At 35.3% G+C, this 19,092-nt stretch overlaps 5 protein-coding genes across 5 annotated transcripts; 2 read left to right on the top strand and 3 right to left on the bottom strand.

Moving 5' to 3' along the window:
- Positions 1–524: 524 nt before the first annotated feature.
- LOC120142703 lies at positions 525–1,293 on the bottom strand. The gene is made up of 2 exons (XM_039157219.1): positions 1,180–1,293; positions 525–1,099 (listed from the first exon to the last, which is right to left on the bottom strand). The coding sequence occupies exons 1-2, from the start codon at positions 1,230–1,232 to the stop codon at positions 616–618; spliced, it is 537 nt and encodes a 178-aa protein (XP_039013150.1). The 5' UTR covers positions 1,233–1,293; the 3' UTR covers positions 525–615.
- A 10-nt stretch (positions 1,294–1,303) lies between these two features.
- LOC120142704 (probable transcription factor KAN2) lies at positions 1,304–2,299 on the bottom strand. The gene is made up of 3 exons (XM_039157220.1): positions 1,836–2,299; positions 1,529–1,605; positions 1,304–1,415 (listed from the first exon to the last, which is right to left on the bottom strand). The coding sequence occupies exons 1-3, from the start codon at positions 2,089–2,091 to the stop codon at positions 1,311–1,313; spliced, it is 438 nt and encodes a 145-aa protein (XP_039013151.1). The 5' UTR covers positions 2,092–2,299; the 3' UTR covers positions 1,304–1,310.
- Positions 2,300–9,220: 6,921 nt separating this feature from the next.
- Positions 9,221–12,995, top strand: LOC120142837 (importin subunit beta-1-like). Its single transcript, XM_039157325.1, has 3 exons — positions 9,221–9,311; positions 10,039–12,468; positions 12,562–12,995. Exons 2-3 carry the CDS (start codon positions 10,049–10,051, stop codon positions 12,758–12,760), a joined length of 2,619 nt encoding a protein of 872 aa, XP_039013256.1. The 5' UTR covers positions 9,221–9,311; positions 10,039–10,048; the 3' UTR covers positions 12,761–12,995.
- Positions 12,996–13,512: 517 nt separating this feature from the next.
- On the top strand, positions 13,513–15,039 carry LOC120142663 (scarecrow-like protein 18). The gene has a single exon (XM_039157191.1). The coding sequence runs from the start codon at positions 13,554–13,556 to the stop codon at positions 15,018–15,020; it is 1,467 nt and encodes a 488-aa protein (XP_039013122.1). The 5' UTR covers positions 13,513–13,553; the 3' UTR covers positions 15,021–15,039.
- A 113-nt stretch (positions 15,040–15,152) lies between these two features.
- On the bottom strand, positions 15,153–16,646 carry LOC120142720 (gamma-interferon-responsive lysosomal thiol protein-like). The gene is made up of 5 exons (XM_039157233.1): positions 16,333–16,646; positions 16,176–16,241; positions 15,836–15,976; positions 15,534–15,626; positions 15,153–15,440 (listed from the first exon to the last, which is right to left on the bottom strand). The coding sequence occupies exons 1-5, from the start codon at positions 16,621–16,623 to the stop codon at positions 15,303–15,305; spliced, it is 729 nt and encodes a 242-aa protein (XP_039013164.1). The 5' UTR covers positions 16,624–16,646; the 3' UTR covers positions 15,153–15,302.
- Positions 16,647–19,092: the final 2,446 nt, after the last annotated feature.

The following is a 19,092-nucleotide window of genomic DNA, read 5'->3' as shown; positions in this document are numbered from 1 at the left end:
AACATGACTCATATGAGTTGCAAGGAAATTACTTTCTCAATTAGGGTAGAATGAACATTTCACAAGAAAGACGACCAGACCACCTAATGTCAATGTCTTATGGATTGGTACTTTACTAAGATTGACGTTCAAACTACATATAATTTAGACCTAAAGAAGCTGGATCTTTCATACATCTTTCCAAAAACGTCGAATGAACTGTCATCTACCTACATTCACTATTCATTTCACCCTAGTTAAGAAAATAAATTCTCCAACGTTACATACAAACTATTTTTTCTAGACCATTATCCCATCAAATTTGCCCCTTTTCTCTAATATTGTGCTCTTGTTTCAAAGAATCACCTGAACTAGTTTATTGCCAACAAGACTTGTCTTGTTCTATTTTTGTCAGCAAGATTAGTATGAACCTAGAACTGTGTAGCCTGTCTCTTTTTCAACATAACTTTGAACGGAGCTGATAATGTGAAGGAAACAACAGAGAATCACACTACATATAAAAACAAAAAGTTATTATCATCGATTAGTGTAATATTGTTACAATTGGACAACAAGAAAAACCCTTTCCTCTACCTAGGATAAGTACCTCAAGATCTCACTTAGAATTCTCCCCATTCATATAGTCAGATCAAGAGTACTTACCCTTCTTCCAAACCCCCTACTACTATCTTCTCCTTCCAATCTGCTAACCTTTGGTGGCGGTGGCGAGCACAACGATAGTGATAAGTCACGTCCTACATCGTCATCCTCCACGCATCTCCGCCGCTCCTCATTCAGCAATGTTAGTCGTAATGATAGATCCAAGTCGAGGTTGTTGTCCGATATCGGTTTTTTCATCGCCTTACGCTCATGTGCGGTGTTCCGGATAAAACTTGTCTCGTCTTCTACTTTGGGTTGAGTACTTGGCTGAGTAAGGAACGATGGAAATTCTTTCTTCAATACATTGAAAGGGGAAGCATAATTGATCGTCCAATTACTTCTAAAGATCCTATCCGTCACGGTTCCATGCAATCCCGGTCTTCGTTCATCGATGAAACTACGGCTCGTATAAGGATTACGCATTGAGAACTGTCGGCCATTCCAAGAAGCATCACCGTATCTTGAAAAACAAGCAAAAATGTGGGTTTAAACTACAATAGTACGTACGCGCATTTATTGGTTCTTGATTAATTTTAGTACCTGAAAGTGTTAGAATTATATCTTTGGTGATGATTCTTATAGCCTTGCAGCATGGGAAGTTGGTTGAAGTTATAAATATTTCGATCTCCACTTTCCACAAGATGCCTATGACCATTCGCGGCTGCCATATGTTAAGGTATATGCATTAGAGAAGACCATTGATCGAAATTCGAAACCCTAATTGAAACTACATACGTACCTTGTCTTGGATCATCAATCTTCTTGCTTCTATACATCTGAAGAAAAATTAGTCCCCAAAGTTGATGGAAAAGATTGTTAGAACAAAATATATCAAAGGGTTGTCTCTTATTAATCCTATTATCAAATCTATAAATAAATGAATCACAACCTGTAGGTGGCTCTTGACATGAGCGATGCTAAGTCCTTTTATGTTCATCAGCTGAAGAACCAACTTCGGAGTAGCTCCTGCATCGAAGTGAGAGATTAAAAAAGAAATTGCAGACAAATTGAGATGATACTAGAGAGCAGGGTTTCAAAAAAACGGTCCGCGACCGCGACTTCGGCCGCGATATAGCGGTTTCGCCGCTGTCCGAGCTACCCGCGACGACCGCAATCACGGTAAATCCGAAATAACCAAAAACGCGACCGCGAGCGCGATTTAAACCCTATTAGAGAGATCAACGATGAAGTCTCACTGTCTTGTCCACCGAGTCGGTCGACGGCGCGAATGAAGCGAAGATGGAGGTCCGGTGTCCATCGGAGCCTCGGCGTCCTGGATCTGACATAAGGCCTAACGGATGGCTTCTTATCGTTCTCTTCCACCGTGCTGTTGCTCGAGCTTCCTACATTTCTAGGCTTGCTTTCACGGTCGTTGTCTTCGGGCCGAGGGCGGTTTTGTTTAGATGGGGTTGTTGTTGTCTTTGAGCATTCGGTGCTGCTATTTCTCTCCATCTTGATTTTATCCAAGCATAGGAATCATAGCATGAAATTTGGAGGGCTGTAAAATCCCAATAATTTGTAATTGCTTTAGCTTTCTTGGTGGATCAACGTGAACTCGATTTTGATATTCTTGTAAGGGCAAGACGGAGAGAAAACTGGCTTCAAACAGATCTCTGAACAGATTGGAAAACCCTAGATCTTGACAGGGAAGACAGACAAACCTGTTTCTCTCTTGGGATTGGGACTAGTAAACAATAATATTTACTTATGGTATTGTATTCATCCATGCATGCACATATAATACATGCATGCATGGATGTATGGATGAATGGATGTCAAATCATGCATTGAAGATATGGAACCAGGGATAAGTTAGTAATTTGGCATGGAATTAGAGATTCTCACCCTACTATTGTAAGAAAATTTATCAGACCTCGAGTTTAGTTTGTCGGAATTAAAAATCGAACACTATTTACTTCAAAGTGGACTTTTGTTCGTATTAATTTTGTCACCAGGCTAAGTGTAATAAAAGAATTTTGCGTGACTCAAGATGGCGGCCTTGTTGACATTGTTCCCCGTCCAACCTATAATGATTATTTTATTATTCTACGAAGAATATAATATCGAAATGAAATAAAAAATTTTACGTGAAAGTTGAGATAAAATTTAAAAGTTTTAACGGCGAAATACAAAAAAGAATAAAGCGAAAGATGATTTTTATTCGTATTAAAAATTCGATTCTATTTTAAGGCCAAGAAATGAGTCACGTTATGAGTTAAAGGGCGAGGGATGGGAAGCATGCTAAGCTGATGCAGACCCAAACTCAGAAGAAAAAAAAAAAGATTAAGAAATTGCCTTCCCAACGGGAATCACGGGCTTTGCTCCACCCCCTCCTCCTCGGACAGCTCATTGATCGAACCACTATTTTTATATATATTCTATAGGTTTAGAGATAATTATAATATTTTTATTTTTATCATATCGATCAAAAATATTATATTTATCGATATATATATTAATTGTTTCTATTATAATATTAATTTTGTAAATATGATAGTTCTAAACAGTTCAATTAAGATAATATTTTGTTTTGTAATTGTTATATCACTTTCTAATCTCTTTTGTAAGATTAATCTCTGAACACGAGGACTCAAAGTCTTTGTACTTCTCAAGAAATCGTGACCTCTTTCACATGACCTTTGGTATATTATATGTTAGAATCAAAATCTATTAGGTCAGTTAGCCTATAAATAATCCTACACTTGAAATCAATACTCAAATTCATTATAAAACTTATTGATCAAAACCGAGAGAAAGATCTGAAACCTCTTTCTTGACGCATTTTTCTTCGTGCTCCTCAAGAAAATAGAAGACTCATAAATCAATCAATGATTGTTTGAACTCCCAACAAACAACCCACGCAATTCAAATGTTACCATCAATAGTAATACGAGTGAATTATTTCATATTAGTTGAAAAAAAGGTTTATAAGAGAGTATTTACAGTATTTTTTCTTGTCCTTATTGAATAATTGAAAAGTCTAACATACATGTGTCGTCGTTGTTCATCCAATTCGGTGTTGTTTGTGTTTGTATCTTCGACATGTATCACACACATTTTTTTTAAGAAAATTATTTTTATTTAAAATTTTCAAACAATAAATATTTTTTTCAGTATTTTTAAAGTCTTATTGTTTAGTCTCGAAAATAATGTTCATTTTACGATTACATCGATCAAGACGAATTTATTTGTTAAATAATGATTCTTATTCACTTTATATTTTTATCAATGTTGACCTATTTTATAATAGTACATTTCCAATAACCTTATCGCTCACGATGAGTGTTAATATTTCAACTAGCTAGAAAGAAGTGAAGTCGTTAGTTTTTACATCAACATGCAAATTAACTACAAAGTAATAGAATTTTAGTGTATTATATATATATATATATATAATATTTTTATATTATTTATATTTAAAATTTACAAGGAGAAACAGCTTTAAGACGATGGAGAACAGCAATACACACCAGAAAATTAAAACAAATGAGGGTGAAGTTTAGTCAAATTTATGCTATTTTCTTTTCTTATCGTTTAGTATCTGCCTAATATCATATATTATTCGTATAGTACTATATGGTTTAAGGCTTGCATGAGAATTCGTGTGCCTGTTAATGCGGATCTGCCATTACTTGAGATCTGAGAATGAGGTATGTCTGTCTTCTTATGCATATTAATTTATGGCATGGTCATGGGATGCCATATGATGATGATGATGATGACCAACATCCCACCATATACTTCTCAAATAATTCAACCCAAGGAAATTCCGTCAAGTTTATTTGAAGGAAGCTTCACGACATATTCTCGAGTAATAATTTCATAAATGTCGATATTAATATTATTCGACTTAGGGTTTAAATAAATATTTTATTTGGTAGGTGAAACTGTATACATATTGTCATCTCAATATTTTATAAATTAATGCATGGTAGTACAGGCTATGATGATAAGCAAATTTATTAAATATTCGAATGATGATAGCATAGAATATAAGAGCAGGAAGACCGATGTTTTCAACAAACCCATTACCCTAAACTTTAGTAATTTTATTTTTATAACCAATTTTATTGTTAAATACTCATTTAAATATTTGTAAAATATTTTTAAAGTTTATGGTTATTTTTTTTAATAATATTTAGAATTTCAACTTATACAAATGTGTATTTTTTATTCGATTTTATGAAATTTGAGACTAATTTTTAAATTTATGTTCAATTTTAATTATAAATGTTTATAATGTAAAGGTGTGGATTTATATTGCAATGCTATTTAATAAATCAAATATCATATAAAATTATAAAATATATTTATAATTTTATTTTTTAAAGAAGTATTTTGAGGATAAGTATTGATGAGAGTATAAAAGAATCAAAAAATTGATGGAATAAATAAATTGCAAAAAATATTACAGTAAAAAAACCAAATCGAATAAAATATAAAGTTGAGATACTAAATTGAGAAAATAATAAAATTATTGTTAGAAATAAGAATTGAAGTTACATGAATGTTCTATAGTGGTAGAAGAGCATGCCATTTAAATTTGGTTAAAAGTAAACTTAATAAGGAGGAGGAATTACGTGTAAGTATTTGATCGAGTCGAGTTAAATCAAGTTTAAAATTTAAGTTAGTCGAGTTGACGGATCACACTTTATCGTTCAAACGTTACTTCAATTTTTCCAAGTTGAGTCAAATGTATGAAATTCAAGAAGTCAAATTGATTTTTTTAACCGAATCGAATTTTGCTCGTAATTCATAGGGTATAGAATTATGAATTTTAATGAACCAACTAATAACATATCATTATAAATTAGTGATCAACTGAACTTATTTTTTTCATAACATTAATTTTGCCTTTTATTTAGAGGTCAAGCTTTGACATAAGCCTCATTTCATTAATTGCAATTAGTATTATAATAATAGCATGGGTCTTTGTCGGGTGGGTTTACCTAATAATTCATATGGTATGCAAATATTTTATCAGTATATTCTTCACATACATACGTATGCATGGTTGGGAAATCATATGATAGAATAACAAAAAGTATATAAATTTAATTTTCATCAAAGGAGTATAAAATGTCAAAGGATACCAATATATTTGTATTTTGTGGTTTCCATAATATGTAACATATTGCCCTACACTTTGGGTTCGCTTGTACACACCTCTAAACTTTAATTATTTAAATGGACTAATAAATTTTGAGGATTAAATTGAAGGGTAACTATATGCACGGTCACTTATGTTTGTGTTTTGTCCACTTTTGGTCACTGATTTCAAAAAACATAAGATATAATTACTTTTGTTTTTATTTAATTAAGATATGACCACTTTCGTTTTTATTTATTTAAGATGTGATCACCCCAAGTTAACTGTCGTTAACATCAATTAAATATTTTGATATAATCACACATTTGATCCATGTTATTTACATATTCTCTCAATCTAGTCATACTTTTAATAAATTTAATCCTCCAATTGAATAATGTCACATGTCATGCCACGTAGGGATGTTAAAAAATATCTAACCCGATTAACCATACCCGTCGACCCGCCAACCCAATTAAAAAATATTGGGTATTTATAATAAAAATTCCTAATTTTATGGATTGGGTACTTGGCCACTATTTTTTCGGGCATCTGAGTCTGGCCTGGGTCACAAAATGTTTCTTAACCGGGTACCTGTTGACTCGATACTCGATTTATTATACATATTTTTATTTTTTATTTTTATTTTATATTAAATTTTTATTCATAATTCTCAAATTATTTCACTCTAGCATTCTAAAATCCTAATTTCTTAAATTGACACCATAACGTTCTAAATTCTTAATTTCTTAAATTATTTCACATTAATGTTCTAAATTATTTTTTAAAATATTTATTTTAACTTCAAAACATTTGAAATTTAATTTAATTTATTTATTTTATTTTTTTAATAAATTTATTTTATTTATTTAATTTGAATTTTTAAATTTTATGTGTGGATTATATATATATATATATATATTATAGACTTTTAAATTTTAGAATTTTAGAATTATATATATATTTTTAAAAATAATATAATTTAAAGAAAAAATAAAAAAGTTATGAACAAGGTACATGTGACTCAGATTATATATAATATAATTTTATATATATTAACTTAAAAATATTTTTATATTAACTTATTAAATATATTTTTATTATTAAGTTATTTAAAAATATTTTATTTTTTCATTTAAAAATATATAATTTATTTTAATTTATTAAAAATATAACTAAATTGAGAGAATGTATAAAAAACAGAGATAAAATGTGTGATTTTATCAAAATATTTAACTGATGTTAACGGTAGTTAACTCGGAGTGGCCACATCTTAATTAAATAAAAACTAAAATGACTGTATCTTATATTTTTTGAAATTAGTGACTAAAAGTGGACAAAACACAAACATAAATGATTATATGTGTAGTTAACCCTAAATTAAATTATGCTAGTTGATTTCATAATTAGTACGCTTTTAATAATTTATTTATTAGTACGCTTTTAATAATTTATTTATGAGATTTATTTTAATAATTTAATACATATGTATATATATATATATATATATGCTTGTGTGCAATAATCTCACACACAATATATAAAAGACTGTGCACTTCAAATCCTCAAAACTTTATTTTATTTCAATTTATTAGGGTAAATGAATTTTATTCAACATTTATAATATTCTTAATATTATATTAATTTAAATAAATATCTTAATTCATTAAAAAAACTAGTCTATCTAGGGGTGAGCAAAACTCAATTTGAGTCAAAAAATTGAACTTTTTTTTTCAATTTCGAGTTATTCGAGTGGAGTTATTTGAGTCAGCTCAAATTATAATTTCAGTTATTGAGTTTGAGTCGAGTTAAAATTTTGAAATTTCGAGTTACTCGAAAAATCAAAAATTTGAATCAATATTTTGACAGTTTTACAATTTAGTCCCTGATTTTATTATTCCTTTAATTCCTCCTTCATTTTAAGTATAATTTTTACCAAATTTAAACCACATGCTCCTAAATCATCTTAGAATACATATGTACTTTCAATTCCTCTTTTTGATAATTTTTTTTCAATTTTTCAATTTAGTCCCTATTAATTTACTTATTTCTTCAATTCCTCCTTTATTTCAAGTCTATTATTTTTTTTTACCAAATTTGAACTACATGCTCCTAAACTATCTTAAAATACATATGTGCTTTCAATGCCCCTTTATGATAACAAATTTTCTTTTTTTCAATTTAGTCCCTTATTTTTTTTCATAATTTCCGTATTTCTTCAATCATCCTTTATTTCAAGTCCATTTTTTTTACAAAATTTGAACCACATGCTCCTAAACCATTGTCTAATACATATGTACTTTCAATTCCTCTTTTTGATAATAAATTTTCTATTTTTCAATCAATTTTTCGTAATTTTCTTATTTCTTCAATTCATCCTTTATTTCAAGTCCATTTTTTTTTACCAAATTTGAACCACATGCTCATATACCACAATAGAATACTTATATAACTTCAATTCTTACTTTTTTTTTAATAAAAATGTTCTCTCTCTTTTTATTTAGTCCCTTTACTTTACATTTTACTATATTTGATCTTTTGACTACAATTGTTTCCAAATTATTTCTTCCCACCAATTTCTTAACTCCTTGCCATAATACTATAAATAATTATAACAAAATTAATATAAAAACTCGAATAACTCAATTTTTTTTACTCAAATCGAACGAATACTCACCCCTAAGTCTATCTATAATTTTTTTCCTTTTTGGTCAAAGGCTATCAGCCTATCATCAATTTAATTTTTAAATTTCACTGTAATTTAAAAGTTCGTTGGTAAAATAAAATACAATATTTCCTGTCCCTCCTAAACGGGCTACACTTGCGGAAGCCCACGGGCCCAAAAAGATTCCCGAAATAATTCAAACGACACGCGGGAAGAGCGTCGCACGTGGGAGATTTAAAAAACCTAGGATTTTGGGGGGCGACGGGCAGGAGTTTCCCGTTCCTCTTCAATGTGCTTGTGTTTTCATTATAAATGGGCACGGGTTAGGTTTAGATCAGGTTTTGGTCAATTTATTTCGATTAAAAAAATTTATATCTTCTACTTAATACCTAACTTGATCCGATAAATTTTTTTTATATTATCCATCTAAGTTAAATTCGACTTGATTTTTTGAGATAAAATATGAATTCTTTTTAAAATAATATATTTATTAAAAATATTATTTTTATTCATAAAAATAAAGATTTAATTGAAAAAATAATATGCAGATGATTATTATCGTAATTATCCCTAAATATATAGATAAAATTATATTTTTATAAGTCAGGACAAGTCGAATAATTTTAACTTAAACTCGAATCCGGATCTATCATAACCTCTAAACACTCTGATCCGATCCGATCCATTGCAAACACGAATTAAAAAAAAATCTCGACCTGTCGTTCGGGTCCATGTCCATCTCTAGTTTTCACATCCCGCTTCCTCCCATCGTTCGAAATTGATCTATATAAATACCTGAAATCATCCAATCCAATTTCTTCAAAATCTATTTCTTAGCCGATAAGAATCCTCAATTCTCTCTGCCACTCCAGTGTGCTTATCTCGAAATCCCTCTTGTTCATTGCAGATTTATTCGAGGTATATCAATCTTTGCTTCGAGTTCGTCTGTTCCTTTTCGTATCTGTTTTAGTGTCAGATCTATGGTTCTTTACTTGCACTTCAGTGGGTTTTTGTTAGGGTTTTGGTTTTCTGCTTTTAAAAAAATTGCTGTCGTTTTCTCTTGTTTTTTTTTCAAATATGTAGATCTCCGTTTGCTTGTTCTTTTTTGTTTGATTTTCGTTTACTAATTATATTTTTAGTTCGTTATGTTTTTTTTTCTGTTTGATTGATCATCCTATTTGTAAACGTATAAGACTATGGCTTTTGTATTATGCTCTAATTCTTTCTTCTTTGCTTAGCATATAACAATATCGTTGTGAGGGGTTGTGAATGGGAAAATATACTTTAAACATAGAAGTTACTGCATGCTTTTAAAATTTGAACATTCTTTATTAAGCAAAGGGGTTTAATTGCGTTTTAGTGGAAATCATGGTTTCGCTGTTTCAGCATAGTTTTCACTGTTTACCTATCAATGGCATTGGTATTCGACTCTATTTTCGGCTCAGTAAAATGTTGATCTTTGTTTGTTGGGTTACTTGTGTGGTTTTGATATGTCCGTTCCTTCAAGATCTCCTCCAAGGCTCCAACAATGCTAATTACTTTTGGACTTTTTGACATTGTTCAATTATAACCTGATGCAATCTCTTTTAATGGATTTTTATCCTGGTCGACAATGCTGATTAGTGTTTTATGTTCTCAATTGCAGTGTAGTTAAAATGGCCATGGAGATCACTCAATTTCTGTTGGCTGCCCAATCGGCAGATGCAAAAATTCGGACAGATGCAGAGGCTAGTTTGAGGCAGTTTCAAGAACAGAACATACCTGTTTTCCTTCTTTCATTGTCAGTTGAGCTTTCAAATGACGAAAAACCTGTTGAGTCCCGTAGATTGGCTGGTATTGTGTTTAAGAATTCATTAGATGCCAAAGATGCTATTAGGAAGGAACAACTTGTTCAACAATGGATGGCAATTCATGTTTCTATTAAGTCTCAAATCAAAGACTTTCTCTTGAAAACTCTTGCCTCATCTGTTCCTGAGGCCAGGCACACTTCTTCTCAAGTTATTGCAAAAATTGCTTCAATTGAGGTTCCTCGAAAGCAGTGGCCTGAACTGATTGGGTCATTGCTTAACAATATGACCCAGCAAGACAAGCCTGCTTCCCTGAAACAAGCTACCTTGGAAACACTGGGATATGTTTGTGAAGAGATATCTCATCAGGACCTTGTTCAAGATGAAGTCAATGCTGTTCTCACTGCTGTTGTCCAAGGGATGAACCTAGCTGACCATGGGCCTGAGGTTCGGCTTGCAGCAACCAGGGCTTTGTATAATGCTTTAGAGTTTGCACAGACCAACTTTGAGAACGAGATGGAGCGGAATTACATTATGAAGGTTGTTTGTGACACTGCCATGTCCAAAGAGGTGGAAATCAGGCAGGCTGCTTTTGAGTGCCTTGTTGCAATAGCATCAGCATACTATGAGGTGCTTGAGCCTTACATGCAAACCCTATTTCAGCTGACGTCAAATGCTGTAAAAGGCGATGAAGAGACTGTTGCTCTCCATGCAATTGAGTTCTGGAGCTCTATCTGTGATGAAGAGATTGAACTTCAGGAGTTTGAGAATCCTGAAAGTGGTGACTCTGGACCTCCCCATTCTAGTTTCATAGAGAAGGCTTTGTTGTCTCTTGTTCCTCTGTTGTTGGAAACTTTGCTGAAGCAGGAAGAGGATCAAGACCAGGATGATACAGTATGGAACATATCAATGGCAGGTGGGACTTGTCTGGGTCTTGTTGCTAGAACGGTTGGGGATGTGATAGTGCCTCTTGTGATGCCATTTGTGGAATCTAACATTGTGAAGCCAGATTGGCGTAGTAGAGAGGCTGCCACTTATGCATTTGGGTCTATTCTTGAAGGTCCAACTGTTGATAAGCTCTTCCCTTTGGTACAGTTGGGTCTGGAGTTTTTGCTTAATGCCATGGAGGATGGGAACAACCATGTGAAGGACTCCACTGCTTGGACTCTTAGTCGCATTTTTGAGTTCCTTCACAGTCCAGCTAACGGTTGTTCCATCATTTCTCCTGAGGATCTCAAACGAGTTCTTGGTGTGTTGTTGGAGAGCATTAAGGATGCTCCCAATGTAGCTGAGAAAGTTTGTGGGGCAATCTATTACCTTGTCCAAGGCTATGAGGATGCAGGACCAAGCTCCTCTCTTCTTTCACCATATCTCACTGACATAATTAGTTGTCTAATTGCAACTGCTGATCGGACAGATGGTAGTGACTCCAAGCTCAGGTCTTCTGCTTGTGAAACCTTGAACGAAGTTGTGAGATGTTCCAACATTGTGGAAACATCTTCCATCATAGCACATCTATTACCGGTCATTACGAATAAGTTGGGCCAGACCATGGGAATTCAGATTGTCTCATCAGATGATAGAGAAAAGCAAGGGGATTTGCAAGCCCGTCTTTGTGGTGTTTTGCAGGTCATCATCCAGAAACTTAGCAGCACAGATGAAACCAAACCCATAATACATCAGGCTGCTGATCAGATCATGCTTCTGTTCCTCAAAGTATTTGGTTGCCATAGATCCACTGTTCACGAGGAAGCAATGCTTGCAATAGGTTCTCTTGCTTATGCGACTGGTTCTCAGTTTGAGAAGTATATGCCCGAGTTCTATAAGTATCTTGAGATGGGATTGCAGAATTTTGAGGAATACCAGGTTTGTGGAATCACAGTTGGGGTTGTTGGTGATATCTGCCGTGCCTTGGATGACAAGATCTTACCTTATTGTGATGGGATCATGGGTCTTCTTCTGAAGGATCTCGGTAGTTCAGAACTTCATAGGTCTGTAAAGCCTCCCATATTCTCTTGTTTCGGGGACATCGCTCTCGCTATTGGGGAGCACTTTGAGAAGTATGTCCCCTATGCCTTACCGATGATGCAGGGAGCAGCCGAAATCTGTGCTAAGATGGAGACTGCCGATGAGGAGATGATGGATTACGGCAACCAGCTCAGACGTAGTGTTTTTGAAGCTTATTCCGGTATCCTTCAAGGTTTTAAGAGTGTGAAACCTGATGTGATGGTGCCCTATGCTCAGCATCTTTTGAAGTTCATAGAAGTGGTTTTTAGAGACAGCCAAAGGTAGATTATATTCTTTATTATTTCCTCTTCAGTACGTCGATGCTTAGCCTTTGTTATTATCCATCTAAATACTTTTCTTTTCGTGCATTGCAGGGATGAAAGTGTGACGAAAGCTGCGGTTGCTGTTATGGGCGATCTGGCAGACGCTCTTGGTTCCAACATTAAACATATGTTTCAAGACTGCTTATTTTATAATGAATTTATCTGCGAATGCCTCCGATCCGACGATGAACAGCTCAATGAGACGGCAGATTGGACGCAGTGTATGATTCAACGTGTGATGGAGTTATGAGCTGAATTTATGGTCGTTATATCGGCCCGTCTTTTTTGTTTGCTATAAAGCTTCTTTCGTTCGAGTTCTGGTAAAGTTTTATTTTTGAAAGGCAGGGAGCCGAAAGGGTAGCTGTCCATTATTATTACGAATTTGTCGAGGGTTTTCTTAATCCTCATGTGATCTGGCATTTATGGTGAAGGTGGTCAAACAGTTTATGTAATGCATCCCCTAAATCGGTCATTTGTTGAGATAATTTCCCGTCTCTTTTTCACTCAGCTTTTTAATTTCTCAATAAACCGAACCAAATGGATTTTTACGTGATTAATTAACTTTTTATTAGGTTAATTAAACAGACAGAGAAGAACACGTTGACTACTAATATAATCTGCACAGGTAATTTCATCTGCTGCTTCTTCCTTATATTTATATTATATGTTGATGATGACAAGGATTTTTTATATATATATAATTGTAACGTTAACCAAGGTTATCTTCCCCATTAAGTGAAAGCTACATTTAACCATGAAAAGGAATGAATAGTTTGCGTAACTAAATCTCTTCATTAAAAAATTCATAAAATTAAGGATTAAATAAAGAATTTCCATGAAGTAGAACCTCTTAAGAAGCTGCCAATTAAGGAAGACGACCCAACAGGGAACCTTGAATTTGATTGGAAATTTGGATTAATATTATATGTATAATATATATATATATATGCCAAAATGACTCTTCATCTCTACCTACTATTTATATATTCTCACAAATTTATCCCATCATCGAGAGCTCAAAGCAAAAACAATATACCAGGAAGATGATGCAATCAGAAAACTTACCCCTTTCATGGCCGTTCGACGGTTTGATGGATTCGAGTATCAATCACTTGGATTCCTCTGAGATTTCCTCCGTTTCTGATTTCGATAGGATGTTGTTCGATGAGATTTTCCGGCATCCGGCCTATGATTTTGATGATCAGGTTCAGGTCACAGTGCCATGGGAGGAATTTTCAGTCCCTTTGGTGGGGCTTGATTCTATGTTGACTGATGCTGTTGGTGAAGAAAGGCAAGATGTATGGAGTCCTTGTCTGTCGAGCGAGGCATCGATCAGCATGACGACAGAGCAATCGTCGCTTGCTATGCCGTACCTAGGAGAAGCCATGATGGAAACTGATAACCAGTTGGCCCTATTTCATCTGTTCACTGCTTACGGAGAAGCTAAAGAGAATAACCAGACAGAGCTTGCTGAGGTGATCTTACGGAGTGTGAGCGAGAAAGCTAGTCCGGTCGGCGAAACCTTGGAACGTATCGCATTCAATTTATCGTCTCAAGATGTTCGAAACCAAAGAGATTATCTACTGCAAAAGTCTTCCGGGAACTTTGAGGTTGCCTTCAAGGCTTTCTATCAGATATTCCCCTATGGGAGGTTTGCTCATTTTGCTGCTAACTCAGCAATCCTCGATGCCATGCCGAACAATTCGGATCCGCTACATATTGTCGATTTCGACATTGGATCGGGGATTCAATGGCCTCCGTTGATCGAGGCCATGGCAATGCAACACAAGACAGTGAGGCTTACATCAATAAGATGGGGAGAGGAAGGCTATGGTCACTCTCCTTGGAGGTTCAACGACACGAAATTGCAACTTTGCCACCATGCTAGGTCCTTCGGCCTAAACTTGAAACTCGAAGAGATGGGAATCGAAGACTTGGCAAACGAGCTCGACGGAATGAAGAAACGAGGCGGTAGCAGAGAATGGTTGGCCTTCAATTGCATGGTGGGACTCCCACACATGGGCGAAAACAAGAACCGGAAGCTCGTGAACTCGTTCCTCGCTGTAGCCAAACAACTACTGGCAAGAAACAGGGGAATCATAACACTTGGTGATGGAGATGCTTGTGAAAAACTGAAAGATTGTTCCGGATTCGGGGCGTTCTTCGATGGACAATTGAGTCACTACCGAGCTATTACGGAGTCTATGGAATCCGACATCGCGAAGCACTTGGTCCAAGCAAGAATGGCAATGGAGTGCCTGTTCATAGGGCCTAATATCTGTGCCCAAGCTTGGTTCCAAAAGTGGGAACAGGTGAATGAAACTCGCCGTTTCGAGGCAACGACGATGGAAGGTCTGAAGGTGAGCAGAGAGAGATTAACGGAAGCTAAAGAAATGGTGAGTGGAAGGGAAAATTCATATGAGGTGAGAATTGGAGGGAATTCTGGGAATGAATTGGCCTTGGCGTGGAGAGGAAATGCATTAGTCAAGGTCTCTTGCTGGAGAAATTAAAGCTATTTTTTTTCATACATAGAAGGATTAATCATGTGAAAATAGTGAACACAATGAAAACTAGTAATGATTAGTTGTTTTTCTGTTCAATAATTGTTTATTGGTTACTGAATATACAAGTACATGCAAACAGAAGGTCTAATTATGCCTTTAATTATTGTCAAATAAACAGGCACTAACTGCTTCTGGTTCCATAACAAATCATAAGAACCATTAGTACATCACATAATGGTAGGCAAATGATCATGATCACAATACAATATGAATTCATACAGGCTGCTTCTACTTCCCTCCATTGTGGGATCTTTTGGAAATCGCAGATTTCTCTTCAGTTGCATTTAGAGAACGCGACAGGCAGGCCTTTACCCAAGATTTGTCTTTGTAAGCATTGCAGACATAGGCTATAAAGTTCTCGTATTGCTGTTTTCAGAGGGTCGGATCAGACAAACAAAAGGGTTTTGGATGTAACAGGAAACAGGAAAAGAGAGAGAGAGAGAGAGATGAGAGACTAACATCATAAAGAGGTTGATTATTCACAGTCACCCAGGGAACATATGAATGTTTTGGATGTAAATCATCAGTTTCAGTAGCGTACCGCAGTAAAAGCTGCATTCACATTCAACTGGTGTTAGTGATGGCATGTTTGAGAAAAAACAACCCCATCACATTAAATGAAACTCAACTACTTTCTCATGTGTTTGATGGGAAAATTTGGGGGCGTTGTTTAATTAAAACTGCAGAAAACTGTTGTGTGATTGATGGGTCTAGATCTATTTTGATTATGAAACATCATGTTCCAGGTAGAAGAAGCTTGCCTTTCTTCCGTATCCGCTGTCGTAGCAGTTCTTGATGAGTTTCTGGTCCATTCCTAATGTGGAAGAGCAGGTTTTCCAGACGGCATCGGTACCGTCGGGGCCTTGATTTTCGACGCAGTAGATGAAGTTGAAATGCTTTCTCTGCGGTATTAAATACAGAGTTAATGAGAAGTAATGGATACACCTACTTTCTCCGTGGCAAGTGGTGATCAAATCATTTGCTGGAGTACTTTTCCTTTGAAATTAAGAGATTCGTTTTCTAGTTCCTGACCAGTTTAAGTAATCTACTTGCTTCTTGTGCTGAAAGGAAACGATTTGGGTGATGAGAAAGGTGACTTACCGGATCAGGCCAGATGTTGATGGCGCAAGCATGTATGGTGTTGAGGTAACATTCATCTTCTCCGTGCTTGATTTGTAAACATAAACAAATAAAACGTGTTAAAATTACGAAGCAATGAAACTTCGGGATCGATGTTATGGAAGTAACAAAACTCAACCTGGCAAATGATGGTCTTGTTAGTTTTTACATATTCTGCATTGCCCCATGGAACCAGCCTGAGATTGATAATGTTAAGAAGATCGGTGTTGAAGACCTTCACGAGTCGACTTACGATGAAACTCCGGCAGTATGGGCATAGAGCCTCGTAATAAAGAGACAAACTAGCTTTTTTAAATCTGATGTGAGATTGAGCTTCGGTGACATTGTTTTCTGGAGAAGAATTAGATGGATAAATGAAGATGACAAGCAGAGAAAGGAGAAGAAAAGAGAGTAACCTAGAAGAAGCCATTACTTTGTGAAAACACTCAAAAGTTCCCTTATTTTGTAGGGTTATAAACACTCAAACACCTACGTATATAGTTGCACATATATATATATATGTTGGGAAATAAACGAGTAAACAAGTAATTTCCCTATAACCAGATTAGTAAGAATGCGAAATAAAAGCGAAAAAATAATACTCGAAAATTGATAACGGAGTTCATCCAATTGTGCTTACGTCTCCGGACTGCTGCAGATCTTTTACTAAGAGAGAAAATTTACAGGTGTTTACAAAACACTCACTAATCACAAGAAACTCTCTAGTATTGGGAGAAAAAAATGATTTGAGATTTTGGGATTATTTTGAAGCTAAATGAGCTAGGGTATTTATAGTTGAAACTTAGGGACTAATCTTTGAAAATACCCTAAAGTGCAATGACTAAAGTGAATTTACCCATTCCTATTTTCAACAAACATCTACCAAACTTTACCAAACTTTGAAACTAACTTTTAATAATCTCCCACTTGAAGACTGATTTTAATCTGTCTTCACACCTCGATTAATGCAACAGTATTTCTAGTCTTGTTATTCTAGCATGCCAACTGAAGTTGAACACAACTTCAGTTTGTCTGTAGTCACCGTCTTTGTCAACATGTCTGCCGGATTTTGAGCTCCACTAATATTTTCAAGTTTCAAAATCCCATCTTCCAGAAGAGATCGGATAAAATGATATCTCAATTGTATGTGCTTCGTCCTGGAATGAAAAGACGGATTCTTTGCTAGATGGATAGCACTTTGACTGTCGCAATACAAGACATTGTTTCCTTGTTTCTTGCCTAACTCTTCCAAGAAACTTTGGAGCCAAACCATCTCCTTGCTAGCTTCCGTAACAGCGACATATTCTGCTTTAGTTGTGGAAAGAGCAACTATCTTCTGTAGTTGAGAAACCCAACTCACTGCAGTTCCTCCTAGAGTATAGACATACCCTATAGTGCTCCTTCTGATGTCAATATTTCTGGCTAAGTCAGCATCTACATAGTCTGTCAGTATCGTATCTCCACCTTTGAAACAAAGTGCTTTATTTGTAGTACCCCGCAGATATCTGAGGATCCATTTGACTGCTTCCCAGTGTACCTTGCCCGGATTATTCATGTACCTGCTAACAACTCCCACTGCTTGAGTAATATCTGGTCTGGTACAAACCTTGAAATTATATTAGACTTCCAATTGCTGAGGCATACGGTACCTTCACCATGTGTGCACGTTCTTCCTCCGTATTTGGTGACTGTTCTTTGGAGAGTCTAAAATGAACACATAAAGGTGTACTTACTGGTTTAGTATCTTGCATGATGAACCTGGAGAGTATTTTGTTGATCTACTCAGCCTGTGATAACATCAAAGTCCCCGACTTTGTGTCTCTCTTGATCCTCATCCCAAGAATCTGCTTTGCAGCGCCTAGATCCTTCATAGCAAACTGCTTCGACAATTTTTGCTTCAAGTGTATAATCTCTTGCATATTTGAGCCTGCAATGAGCATGTCATCAACGTACAACAATAAAATAACGAAGCTATTGTCAAACCTCTTGATGTAGCAACAATGATCTGCTTGGCATCTGGTAAAACCACTGCTACCCATGAAGCTATCGAACTTCTTGTACCACTGTCTAGGAGCTTGTTTTAAACCATTCAAGCTCTTCTTCAACCTGCATACCAGGTTTTTCTTGCCTGCCTCTGTGATGACTGCCTCATATATATTTCTTCCTCCAAATCACCATGAAGGAAAGCTGTCTTTACATCTAACTGCTCAAGATGTAAATTCTCTACGGCTACAATTTTCAATACTAGTCTAATTGTAGACAGCTTCACGACTGGAGAGAAAATTTCATTGTAGTCAATACCTTCTTTTTGTTGAAAACCTTTGACAACCAATCTCGCTTTGTAGCGTTTGCTCCCATCGTGCTCTTCCTTGATCCTGTAAATCCACTTGTTGTGGAGCACTTTCTTGCCTGGTGGTAATTCAGCTAATTCCCACGTCTGATTTGACATAAGCGAGTCAATCTCATCTTTCATGGAAAACTCCCACTTGACTGAATCCTCCACTTGCATTGCTTCATCATAGCACTCTGGTTCACCATTGTTTGTCAACAATAAGTAGTGCAAAGAAGGAGAATACCGTTGGGTTGGTTTAGGAATTCTGGGGGAGCATCTTAGTTCTGGTGTGCCTGGTTCTTCTTGAACTACTTCAGGATTGATCTGAACATCATTTCTAGAAATCTCCTCGAACTCAGTAAATTCCTTTGTTTCAGCTTCGGTATTGGAGCTACTTGATTCTACAGTTGACCTGTCTTTGTACATCACATTCTCATTGAAAATGACATCTCTGCTTCTGATGATCTTTCGATTTTCGTAGTCCCAAAATCGATAACCGAACTCATCACCGCCATAACCAACAAAGGCACATTTGTTGGACTTAGCATCAAGTTTACTTCTTTTAGC

This window comes from Hibiscus syriacus, unplaced genomic scaffold (assembly GCF_006381635.1).
Source record: "Hibiscus syriacus cultivar Baekdansim isolate YM2019G1 unplaced genomic scaffold, ASM638163v2 tig00110831_pilon, whole genome shotgun sequence".
Classification (NCBI taxonomy): Eukaryota; Viridiplantae; Streptophyta; class Magnoliopsida; order Malvales; family Malvaceae; genus Hibiscus; species Hibiscus syriacus.
Note: the sequence above shows the minus strand (reverse complement) of the source record. Positions and strands in the feature narration are given on the sequence as shown.

Excerpts from the sequence above, each read along its gene's own strand:
- LOC120142720 (XM_039157233.1), bottom strand. The coding sequence starts at position 16,623 with ATGGCTTCTTCTAGGTTACTCTCTTTTCTTCTCCTTTCTCTGCTTGTC. Across the intron at positions 15,627-15,835 it reads ACAGCGGATACGGAAGAAAG|CTTTTACTGCGGTACGCTAC; the intron begins GCAAGCTTCTTC and ends ATGTGAATGCAG. Across the intron at positions 15,441-15,533 it reads ATAATCAACCTCTTTATGAT|CAATACGAGAACTTTATAGC; the intron begins GTTAGTCTCTCA and ends CTCTGAAAACAG.
- LOC120142663 (XM_039157191.1), top strand. The coding sequence starts at position 13,554 with ATGATGCAATCAGAAAACTTACCCCTTTCATGGCCGTTCGACGGTTTG.
- LOC120142703 (XM_039157219.1), bottom strand. The coding sequence starts at position 1,232 with ATGCTGCAAGGCTATAAGAATCATCACCAAAGATATAATTCTAACACT. Across the intron at positions 1,100-1,179 it reads TATAATTCTAACACTTTCAG|ATACGGTGATGCTTCTTGGA; the intron begins GTACTAAAATTA and ends TTGTTTTTCAAG.
- LOC120142704 (XM_039157220.1), bottom strand. The coding sequence starts at position 2,091 with ATGGAGAGAAATAGCAGCACCGAATGCTCAAAGACAACAACAACCCCA. Across the intron at positions 1,606-1,835 it reads CCGACTCGGTGGACAAGACA|GAGCTACTCCGAAGTTGGTT; the intron begins GTGAGACTTCAT and ends ACTTCGATGCAG. Across the intron at positions 1,416-1,528 it reads ATGTCAAGAGCCACCTACAG|ATGTATAGAAGCAAGAAGAT; the intron begins GTTGTGATTCAT and ends ATTTTTCTTCAG.
- LOC120142837 (XM_039157325.1), top strand. The coding sequence starts at position 10,049 with ATGGCCATGGAGATCACTCAATTTCTGTTGGCTGCCCAATCGGCAGAT. Across the intron at positions 12,469-12,561 it reads GTTTTTAGAGACAGCCAAAG|GGATGAAAGTGTGACGAAAG; the intron begins GTAGATTATATT and ends CGTGCATTGCAG.